This window comes from Lonchura striata, chromosome 17 (assembly GCF_046129695.1).
Source record: "Lonchura striata isolate bLonStr1 chromosome 17, bLonStr1.mat, whole genome shotgun sequence".
NCBI classification, from domain to species: domain Eukaryota; kingdom Metazoa; phylum Chordata; class Aves; order Passeriformes; family Estrildidae; genus Lonchura; species Lonchura striata.
Genome location: NC_134619.1, coordinates 8,591,579 through 8,603,774, shown reverse-complemented (window position 1 = coordinate 8,603,774; position 12,196 = coordinate 8,591,579). Strand labels below are relative to the sequence as shown.

Sequence of the window (12,196 nt, the reverse complement as noted above, 5' to 3'; positions counted from 1 at the left end):
ATCTAATGACCAGCTGTCCCTGCTGGGGCAAAGCTGCTCCCAGCCATGTCCAACATCTGCTCAACTCCCCAGTAATCCGGTTCAGTGAAAAAAGCAGGTAGGAAAGAACCTCTCCACCCAAGTCCTAAGAGCCAGCAGAGATGCAAGGCAATGTCAGAGATGTATGACTGATGATGGCAAGAAGAGAGTTAAAGATCTCCTTTTGACTGGGCACTAAACAAGCAATGGTTCCAGTATCGCCTAAATACATAAAAACCTGCATGGAAGTCCATCTGTCACCACAGCTTGCTACTGTTAGCAGCTAAATTAAACTAGCAGAGAGGATTTTTTTTTTTTAATTCTTCCAGGTAAACAGGAAGAAAACATTCAGTGGAGAGTTCACTCTGTCCAAAGAGAACAAGCAAAGACAGATTTTGCAATGAAACCACAACCTGGAAATGTTTAGACATTTATCCAGAGACCTTGCAAGCCCCATCTTGAAATATTTAATAAACAAGATTAAAAAGCAGTCCATAAGGCTGGAACAGAAATGTAACAAGATGTTTCTGCCGGACATGTTAATGTATCATATACAAAGGATAAAATATAATCATGAAACCATCATGTAACCTACGGCCTCTCTCCTTTATTAAAGGGCAATCCTCTATTCACTCCATTTTTTATTTTTGGACTCCTGTTTTTGGATTCTCTTTAAGCTGTCATTTCCCATGTCCAGTTCTCAGATCCCTTATGCTTTCTTATTCTCATCAAGAGAGTGGTGTATTTTAAAACCTTGTCTTTAACAAGGCTGCACATGCACAGCTTATAAGCAGATCTAAATTATAACTGCTAGAGTAACTCTATTCCTCTTTCCCACCTTACCAGCTATCTGTCCCCACAGCTTTTTGGAGACAGGTTACTTGTGTGTAACAGGAGAGTTAATCAGTTCATGATTCAGGCAAAATCTGGTACTACAAAATATGATCAATTTTCTGCTAGATCAGCTGCTTGACACAGCTGACAGTGCAACAGCAGAAGCATTACAGCCAGCAAAGAAGGGGCAGAGAAATGCAGCTGAACATGCAGGACTCCATAGCCCTGAGCCCAGCTACAGACTTGCTTTAGCAATCACAATATAAAGAAGTGTCAGTGATGCCTTCCAGCTCTGCTTTCATTCCAGCCTAGCCCTGTCTAAATGCTTGCTAACAAAGCTCCACACTTCCTGCACCCAACTGGTGTATTCCTGCCTTCTCTCTTACTCCACTTCTGGCAGCCCACCAAGCTGTTTGAGCACACTGAGCTAGTAGAAAACTGTTCATGTTTCATGGTTCAGTTAGTTTCCTGCCAGCTTAGGCATGGAAGGAAGTGGATAAAACTGCTGCACTGAGCAGTTTGACCAGCTCAGGCTGCTTTGAAACCACCACATTACCTAGTCCAATTCAAAGGCTGTGTTCAGACCCATGTTACAGATTAAACAATGCATGGTTTAGTTTAGCTTAAACTGAACTGCAACTGAATTATAGCAATTAAACTGCTTGTACCAAAACAAGAATGTTCATGAGGAGGGAGGTCTGCATCAGACTAATTGGTATTATAGCAATTAAATTTATTTCCTTACAACTTTCTTTAGACACAGACTCACATGAGCTGTACAAACCATACCTGGGCAAGCAGGTTACAGACTTGCAGCACATCTGCTGCTCAAGATCATGTCTGAAGTTGTACAGTGCCATGGATTGATCTCCTGCACAGGCTTCTCACACATCAAAAAACCCAAACAAAGCACAAAGAGCTGTGTACTCCCCACCAGATTTGCCTAGATAAGGCCAACTTCCTCATCTATATCCTTTCCAAAACACACAAAGCAAAACTCTGCACAAGCTAATTGTTGCAAGTGAAGCCATTCCTGCCACCATCCCACCAGTTGAGAAATTTGCTGCACTTTTTCTGCCTTGGACAGAGCAGAGTAACAGTTTTGAAATTCTGGTTTGTGACTTCTCTGCTGCACAAATACTGCACCGAACTATCAGTGAAGATTGTTTCAGTCCCAATAACAGGAGTCCAGAAAGATTCATTACACCAGGCCAGCTCTTGGCCATGACTTGTGGCCAGCTCTTGGAGATGACATTTATGATGCTTTTATTTTCTGAGAGAAACTATATTTTCTATATAACTATTACAAAGTTACATCACTAATTCACAGATTAGGTTGGGTATACAACAAAGAGAAATGGTTTACAGTTAAGTCTAAAGAGTTCTTTATATCCCACATTCTTCACTTGATAAAAACAAGCCTGTAAGGGCTTGGGGTGGGTGGTTGCTATTCTTGTCCTTAGAGTGCTGCTGGCAAGGGTTTTATCAATATACATGTTAAATTTAACAAACCAACTAAAGCAAATCAGTAGCTAGTTAAAGAAATACCAATTCCCTTATTATCAAAGTGATTCAACACTTGCTAAGTTTTATCTCTACTATGGTGATACAGAAATGCCATTTACACCACTCCCACTGGTATTTAAAGACTAGGAGAACATCTATGCATGGACCAGTGGCTTCCACACAAGGACAGTTTGGGTCACCCTAAACCAGCACCGTGGTGAGACTGGCCATGGCATCAGCTGGTTCAGGGATTTGCAACAATAAACAGTATAAAAACCCGGGTCTCTTTCTGCCAGGTTAAATCCCTCTGAACTGACCAGTTCTAATTAAGAGCCCACAATGCAAGATCATGCGTGTGAGAAGGTTGGGACATGACAGACAGACCTTTTCAATAACCAGGATATTAAATCAGCTCACTGTCCTAAAAAGCTTCATCTTAACCCTACCAAACAAAAAGCAAAAAGTCTCCCATGGACTTAATTCACTGAAACAACATATCCTGAGGTCAGGGCAGCACTACAACTACCACAAGGAAATGGAAACCTTTGGTATGGCCTATACACCTGTTTGTGGCTGATTAAAACACCAGAACCAAAATGTAAACATCTCCATAAGTAGATATCAGATTTTAAGTGTCTTTTAGACATTAACTACATCAGAGTGACATAAGTAATGGTTTAGCTCAGTTAAGGAATGCAGAACTCTTCCTAGTACCAGAAAGTGGACCAGTGTTTCTAAGGGAAAAAAAAGATGAGATTTCATGGGCAGCTAAAGGTATCTAATGAGCCCCATTGTCTGTTATACCAAGTTGCTATGTTATCAAACTGTTTCACAAACAAACTGGTCCCTGCAACAGCAGAAAAATGTTTCAGCTATTAAGCTGGTTAGAAAGTTTAAGTGGCTGGGATGTGACAAGCACCACAAAGGAAGAAAGTGGTGGAGTGCAGAGCTGGGAGCTCACCCCAGTCAGTAGCAAACATTAAAGCAATAAAAACATTTACATTCCGCTGGCTTAGAAAACTGAAATACAAAGAGAAGTAAATATTGAAAGCAGTCCAGTGGTGGAGACTGACATATAAGATTAGAAGTAGAGAAGGGAGAAAAAGGCAGGGAAAAGGGACAAAAGGAGCTAGTGTATCTCTTCTGCAGTGTCAGATCTCATGTACTACCTCATCTAACCATACCATGAGAACTGAAACAAGAAATTTACTGTCTGTTAGTACAAATAAGACCTGAATCCAATTTTATAACCATGTTATCCAGCCAAGTTTTCTCATTAAAAAACATGCAGATGATCTGTGCCATGCCTTCAAGACAATCCCACCTGCACATTCAGAGCTGAGCAGACTTGTGAGCCCTGCTGTAGGAATGTGAAGAGTAACTGGGTATGTGCCAGAACTTTAAACAAATGGTAGTAACTATTACTGCTGTTTTAGAGAAATGGTTTTCAGGTAAACTCAGCTGCAAGTACAAAAGGAGATGGACAAGCATGAATGTCCATGAAATACATACTGCTCAGGGGAATAATTTCTGTGGAAACACAAAGACTACTGTGATTCTTTATTCTTAGAAAAAAAAATAATTCATTACAATAGGAAATACTACCTTAATAGTTTTGCTGCTACTACTACTTTCTCCTGTCTTGCCGGTCTAGAAGTACTACTTTAAAGGAAGGCGTGATAAGTGATCCAAGAGGTTGCTGATTTTTTGGTAATTTAACCTTAGTTATTCGTAAACATGAAATAACACTGAAATATTTGTGTGTGTATATTTGATACATAATGAAAACCAAGGAAAAATTAAAACACTTCCTAACATACAGTAGTAATTGTAAAAAAATACAGTGAATCTTGAGTCTCCACTCAAGAGTAGCTTCATGGCAGACAACACAGCTTCACCATCCTGGTTTACAAAGAATTGTGTTGTAGAACCTAATTGAAATATTCCTTTTACTCACCTTTGGATCGAGTGGAGATGTCCATCCCCTCCACCACCTCCTGCTCTGCCTTTATTTCCTCTTCAGCCAAGCTGCAGGATTCAAAAAGGTGAATTAGAATACTTTATGGACTGTATTCATCCCATTACTAACTTCTATCCATTAAATTCAACCCAACACTATCAAACACAGCTATATCAACATTTCTGATGAAATGAAAGGCCTTCTGTTTGCCAGAGCATACATTGATCAAACCACAGTGAAAAACAATCCAGGTTCACACATATGCTGCAAGTTACCAGGCATGAAAATTACATTTTTGTACCAAAGACAGTCTTGTAACATGTACTGAAGATTATGGCAATGTATGTATGAACTGCATGCATGTGACAGACAAACAGGAATTCTGTTCATTGCAGGTTCTAATCTCAGCTAAACCATGTGGACAGATGCCTGCCAACATTTAAATGCTCATCAGCATTTGTGAAAAGATTAGTTGAAGTAACAGACTGAGCAACACAGAACAACTTGTAAAATTAGAAGGTAAAATGTAATTGTTAAAACATTTAAATAAATAATTTTAACGATTTTGGAACTAGACTGTATAACAGAAAACTGAATATTTATAATTTATTGGCAATACAATTCCACCACTTATTAACTGTAAAGAGTAGACAGTATAGAGTTGTTACCATTCAATCTTACACAGTCAGTTTTCATTTGCACCCAGTAGGATTAAATTATTACAAAGTACATCTGACTTTCTGATATTCTACTTGTGATACACTAAAGTGATACCATTCAAGAAAACAGCTTAATCAATTTGGCGTCTTAAGTCAATTTGGGGAAAGAAGATGGAAGGAGAAGAAAATGAACAGAGTTACAGAGCAGTTTTGGAGATGTGACTATCCTAGATGAAAGGTCAAAGAAAGCACAGAATGTTGAAACAAATCCAAATTCAAAATGACGGACAAATGGGGTTCTGGAGCTTCAGGCAGGTATTGCAGTGTCCACCAGAGCACAGCAGCCATGAGGGATGTAGATCCCCTCCTATACAGGGACAATTCCCCACTCAGTCTGTTAATGGAAGTTGCTGCTGATAGCAGTTTGCACTGATATGGCAGATTATGAATTTCTCCTGCTATGGAGTGGGCTGAAGTTCCATTCAGCCACCCCAGCTCCAGGGACAAGGCCAAGAGGGCAGCTGGAGACCTTTGCCTTAGCCACAGTATATAAATTTACCCAAGACATCTCATTAGAGCTCGGAAACAACACTGAGGACTTGGTTACATTTACACCAGAGAAACTCTTCAGCCTGACAAACAGTTTATATTAGCAGGAGTTTTGTTATGGGTAGAAGTTAAAAGAGATTCCTTAACAAAGTAAAACTTAACAGCAGAAGGATTTTACAGTTTGCTATTTGACAAAACTACTTTTAATCAACTGTGACTGGGGGGTTGGGTTGAAATTCCTTTCACAGTTCTAAACAGTACAGTTATGTCAGCAGAAATTTTACATACAAATTAACCAAGCTCAATGTATGGAAAACCCAAAGCTGAGAAGTACCACAAATGCCAGAAATCATTATTCTTTGTCATTTGGATATAGAAATAATTTACAAAATAAGCTCTTTAAAGTCACAAAACACTGAAGGCAAGTTCTATTCTACCAGCATCCACCTCCCAGCTCATGGACTACTCTGATCATTCCAGGAGCAAGGCAAGGCATCCATGTGACCAGAATTATGGTAAATGTGTAGCACAGTTGACTGTAACACAATGCTTCTCAGATTTGTTTTGCATGGGCAGATTAAATGCACAACACAGCCAACCATACTACAATGCTCACACATTTACTATGCATGGGCAGATCAATTATTCTGCACATTTGTTACACCCTTTCCCAGGGGCCTCAGCAAAGAGGAGCTGGCAGTGGCCAGCAGGCACCAAAACATTTCATGCACCACTTGCCTTTGCCCATTCCTCTCCTAAGCAAAGGGAAGGAATGGGCTCATGGGATGGGTTCATTGTTTTCTTCCAGTGCTATACTGGTGTTTTATTCTTCCCCTCCCTCTCTATAAAGTCCTATATCAATATTGCCAAACTGTAATAGACCCCATATTTTTAAAATATCATGTATATATAATCAATAATGCATACAGATAAATATGTATTCATACCCAGTAATTCTGTAAGACTGGAGTAATCTGGCAGTGCACATTAACTGCTTCTAAAATATAGGTCCAGTTCCAGACACAGACTAGGACATGTAAGGCTTTACCAGACTCGGGTTGTACACTTATGCTCATTTCACACAGGCTGCTACTAAAAGGAATAGTTTCCCCAAGCCTTATCTTCTTGTTCCAGAAATCATGCCCATTTTATCCAAATCAGTTCTGGAATGTAACTCACTGTGCAGCTGGACATGCAGAAAATCGGAAAGAGAAAAGGGCATCAACCTTTTAGCAGTTCACATTTAAGTGACATTGAAGCAATCATAATATTCCAGACTCATCCAAATCTATCAGGTAATTTTGTTTAAAACACAACCTCAGGGGAACATGGTTCAACATGAAAGATACAGTAGTTGGTACAAATCAGTATTACAATCCAGAGAGTTGTGCATGAATCTTGGGTGAGAAATGGGCGTGATGGATCCATGTGGTAACACCACAGCAGGAACTGCTCCTACCTCCCTGACCAAAGCCCCAGGAGATGTTTCAGACGGACTGAGGATGTTCTCTGCCCCTGGGCCCAAACCCAGCCCTGCAGGGGGTTACAGGGCAGGACTCCTACCCATTAGTGACAGCACAGCAGGGTTTTCCAGCTCAGAACACGTTCCACTCATATAACAAGCTTAATTTAGGAAACTGAGTCAGTTTCCTCCATCACCCTTTAAAGCGTTCTTCTAAAGAGTGCTATAAACAAAAGATTCTTCAGAAACACGTGTAAGGTGAACAAAGTATCTTGCAATATCTTGATACAAAGAATCATGGAATGATACAATGGCTTGTCTTGGACAGGACCTTAAAGATTATTTAGTTGCAAACGCCTGCCATGGGCAGGGATGTACACATCACGTAAAGGATGCCTGAGAACAGCCTTCCCAAAGATTTTAAGTACAAATGAGCAGCCAAAACTACATCCTCCACTTGACAGCAAGGTTCTCCACTTTTCTCAGCAATGGAGGAGCACATTCCCTATACACACACTGGTACAGAGTGCATCACTCACACAAAACCCAGCAATTACCTACCACACTATGAAACCTGAGCCTCAGAGGAACACAGGCATCTCCATAGTCTCTGCAATTAATTAATCCTTTATAAAAACATTTAAGTATATAAGAAAACCACAGAGACTGTTCTGAAAAAAAAAAATCCCAATGCTTGTGGGGAACAGTTAAATAAAATTGTTAGACATGGCAATAAAAGATACTGAACATTCACAGCTCTTCAAAAGCATCTCCCATTGCTTTATTTGCTGTAATTTATAATGACTTCCACAACATGACATTGAATGTTGGCAGTGATGACTGCAGTGGTCATCTTTGAGATTCAAGTTTATAAATACATACCACCAATTTACAGCAAGTTTACAATAACTTTTCTAAAGCTGATATCTTTTCACCTTTGCACCTCCACCAGTACAGGAAAAATTCTGAAAATGCTTTATAAAGCACAAACTTCCAAATGCAGATATTAGCAAAAGATTTCCAATTAAATAATTCAAGAAAAACACATTCTTAATCAGTTACCTTCCTATTACCCACAACAAAATAAAAGGAAAATTAAGACCAGCAGCAAAATAATTAAAAACAAGTATCTCATTCCATGGAAACAATAACTGTGTGGTCAAGTAGACTATTCTAGAGAGTTTTATTTTGAGAATTCATTTTTGCAGGGCTCAGAGCAGCTATTTCAGCCAGCATGTGTTACTGTCATGCATATATGAATGGGATGCTCTGAGGCTGCAGATCAGAAATGACACTGGAATATATTCAGTTAAGTACCTAAATGAATACAACAGATAGGAATAGCTTTCAGAATTACATAAGCTATTTCCTCATTAAGATGAATGAACACAGAGAAACACGTTTTAAGAACACAACTGAAATCTAAGCTTTCCCAGTTTCCCTGTCAAATGACCAGAAAACCAATTAATCATTTAAAACTTTCCTACTCATATTGACAAAACTTGCAACAACAACAACAAAAGTTTGTTTTCTAAAATGTTGAGCTAATTGGTTTCATACAAACTAGTTTAGCATGTCTGAATGAGGGTAGAAGGGGTGGAGGTTATTCCTTTGGGGAGAGTTGGGCACAGAAAGAAAAAAAAAAAAGGATTGCAAGCATACAAGATTTATTGTTACTTAGGTAAACATGGAAAAACAACTCAGCTGCCTAATTTTTAAATATGTTCTCCAGCAAAATGAAGAGAGGGTGTTTTTTTTTTTTTTAATATAAAATTCAGGTTTTCAAATTTCACATCCCTGAATTATATACAGACTTTTCTGTTTAGGAAAATCATTCCTTTACTAATAGTAGTACTTACCTGAGAAAATGTACATATACAAGAATATATAAAACTTCTCTAATCCATAGTAACTACAAAGAGCAATTAAAAGTTGCAGATGAACTACTGCACCTTGACATTTAACCAAGAAAAACTGACAGATATGGAAAACCACTCAAAACAGCTAATGCCCACATTCACAATCGAGATCTACATCAGGGAATAACACATGAATTTCAGCTCAAGAACTACATATTTCTGGAATTTATTTTTCCTTTTACTTAACAGAAAACAACACAAGAAATTGATTAAAGACCATAAGCACTAAAACTGAATTTCATCTTTAAGATAATCCCTGCTTCTCAAGCATCACATTTGTGAGCAGCAATTCTAAATAATGATTGCAAAAAAAAAAAAAAAAAAAAAAACAACTGCATTCAATAAAGATTTAAAACCAAAAACCACTATTTGCATGCCATTGCTGAATAAATAGCAGCTTTGTATGAGCACTCACCTATAACAGTCTCTTACTCATCGGTAGCTATGCTATTTATGCAGGGCTCTTAAAATGGCGTCTGCCAGCACTGCACTGCCTCACTCCTGCTCTGGAGCTAAAATGGTAGCACTTTGTTCAATACCAGCAGCTCCTGTTTACACAGCAGGGCAAGATTCAAAGCCAGCATCTAAATATCAGAAATGGTAAAGAAGGACCAAAGGGCACCTGACATCCGAACGTTTAACTAAAAAGGCACAAGACAGGGAGATTTGTGAAGTCACAGGTTACTAAGGAAATCACTCAATTTTAGCTTCACCCTCCAGTGTGAGCACCTCATATTATACATTTCCTTTTGCAGAATTCCCTGCAAAGTGCTCCATGTGTATTAAGTAAATAACACTCTGTATTAAGTAATTAATTTACACAAAAGGCTCGTTCAGATATCTATGTACAGCAATGTTTAAGCTGGTTACCTGTGATAACAGGCAAAGTAACTATTTTTCATTTAAAGAACATTTCGGTTCTTTTTAAAACCTTACTCTTATTCATTGCCCATTCAAAATAGCTGCACAAAAGAGAAAAATCAGGGGAGGGAGGGGGATCCTTGGTGTCACACAGTCATCTTTTAGTCTATAAATTATACAGCTGAGGCCCAAGCAAGGCAACCAAATAGCTACAGATTTTAAATGCTACAAATATAATTTGAGACCAATCATGCTTGAAAGTAAAGGTTTGTATCAACTGAAAAAAGAATGGTAACATGCTGCTACAGCATGGTTTTAACCTCACAGTGTGAAACAGATGCTCTGACAACAGGCAATAAAGGGTTAACATGAGAATGACAGACAACTACCAAATACATGAAACTCACTTCCTATGTAGCTATGGCAAAATTAGTCTTTAACCCATGAGCACAAGGCATGTTTATTAACAAATGTATTTAAATAACTTTCTAATTGCAATTTAAAGGGCCAAGCTTGATGGCCTACTGTGCTTGTCTCCAGTCTGCAGACCCCTCAAAGCCAGTGTACTACCACAAAGGGGTTTGCAGACAATAACCAAGTAAATCAAACCTAGTCTAACAGGCTCAAAGTCACTCTAATGGGATTCATGTGCCCATGGGAAAAATACTGGAGATCCACAAATAAGAAAATTTGAAAACTGCTGTCTATTCCATTTTACATGGCCAAAGGTTTTGTTCAATTTTCAAGATATTTAGGGAATTCAAATTAATACCCTAAATTTCAGACAGAGGAGAACTTTTACTAAGATTTATCACCCTTTAACCAATTATGCTGGAGTAGTACCACCACTATGGAAAACTGACCATCAGCTATCACTTTAGAGCTACTGGATGCACAGTAGCTGGGAAGTGATACAACACAATACACTGGAAAGCAAGGCAGAACAGGAGAAACAAAGCAACAAAACCAGAAACAAAACAAAACAACAACCTCAAGCAAAAGTGGTATCACAAAATGGAAGACAGCTGAGGAAGACGAGCCAGTTGAAGTTTGTGGACATGATATGAAGGGCTAAATTTGTGATGTAATCTATCTATTTCTGCTTTTTGAGCATGATGTTCCTTTCATTACATGCTCTCTTAGTAGCAACGTAGGTTTTCTGCTACATTTCATACTCCTACCTACTGTGAGGGGGGGTGACTGTTACATTTGGAGTGGTTTATACTCTGCATTTTTTTCATTTCCAATATGTTAAGTAGTGTCATTTGTTTAAAGAAATTGCTCAGCTTTTCCCTAGCACTATTTAGCTTCCAAGTAAAACAGTTTGCCTGCAAAGAATGAAAAAGGCATGTAGCTTTTAAAAGGCTACTGTTTTCACCATGATTTATAATCCAGATCACTCCTTTGTTTTCCCCCCACTCCATTCTTTGTCCAGTTAATTACAAAAGTAACTGGATGTTGGCACTAAATAATAATGCCTAATCATATTCATCCTGGGCAATTCAAACTGCTCTCTAGTAGCCAGAAAACTTACAGTGTAATTATACGATTAACTGCTAGTTATAATCAGAATAATGGCCATTTGCTCCAAGCTGAATAAACCTCAGCTGCATTGCTTCATACATGTCCTGTCTAATTGTGATTGTAACAAGATCCAGGCCAGTAAAATCTTGGGGAGAAAGCAATACGTGCTTTTTCCCTGCATCTGTCACTTAAAACAAAAACCCACATTCCATCTGTCCTGAATAGAAAAAACAGCTTATTACACAACCTAGGGAAGTGAGTGATAACACTGTACCTTGACAAAGCACCAAAAAATATACACATCTGAAATCCTTCAGCTTGTCTGAATTTGCTTTGCTTAGATGGAACAAAGATGGCAGAAATTTCCAGAAGGCCTTTCTCAGCCTTGCCACTGCAATTGTCAATCTTTAACCTGCCTGCTGCAGCAATTGGCTCCGGCGCTGGCGGAGCAGTGCCATTGGGCTGAGCCGAGGCACAGCGCTGCTGTCTCTACCTTGCCTCAGACATCTTGCTGCAATGCAGACATTTGTTTTTTGTGAACTATAAAAGAATTACACCCGAGTGATTGAAAATAGTGAACTTTAACAGACTCACGATGCTCCGTTTCATTACATGCACGAGGGCAGCTCACACAAATGCGCTTCACTGTCAGCAGCGTGTCTGGAGGTGCAGATTTGAAACAGATCCTGGTTTAACAAAACCTGTGGGAGCCATTTTAATACAAGCTTTCTGATTGCAGATCACTTACCCCTGCTTCCTCACATTAAACAAATATTATGTTGCCCATTCTTAAAGGCTGAAAGTAAACAGCTAGCATGTATAAACTACTACTAGGAAAATTGTGTCCAAATGTAATTTCTGTTTTTTAGCAACTGAAGAGCAAAAACCAGAATAACTTCTTAGC

At 38.8% G+C, this 12,196-nt stretch overlaps 1 protein-coding gene across 7 annotated transcripts in view; it reads right to left on the bottom strand.

The window, feature by feature from the left end:
• Positions 1 to 12,196, bottom strand: part of ZMYND8 (zinc finger MYND-type containing 8) — a 49,999-nt gene that overhangs the window by 33,993 nt on the left and 3,810 nt on the right. For 6 of the 7 annotated variants that reach the window (XM_021540905.3, XM_031506526.2, XM_021540900.2 and 3 more), the window contains exon 2: positions 4,316 to 4,386. In XM_021540905.3, the coding sequence (XP_021396580.1) occupies positions 4,316 to 4,340 (25 nt within the window). In that variant the 5' untranslated portion in view covers positions 4,341 to 4,386. Of the gene's footprint in view, positions 1 to 4,315; positions 4,387 to 9,322; positions 9,455 to 12,196 lie in introns of those variants that run through there. The other variant, XM_021540901.3, reaches the window with a different exon arrangement.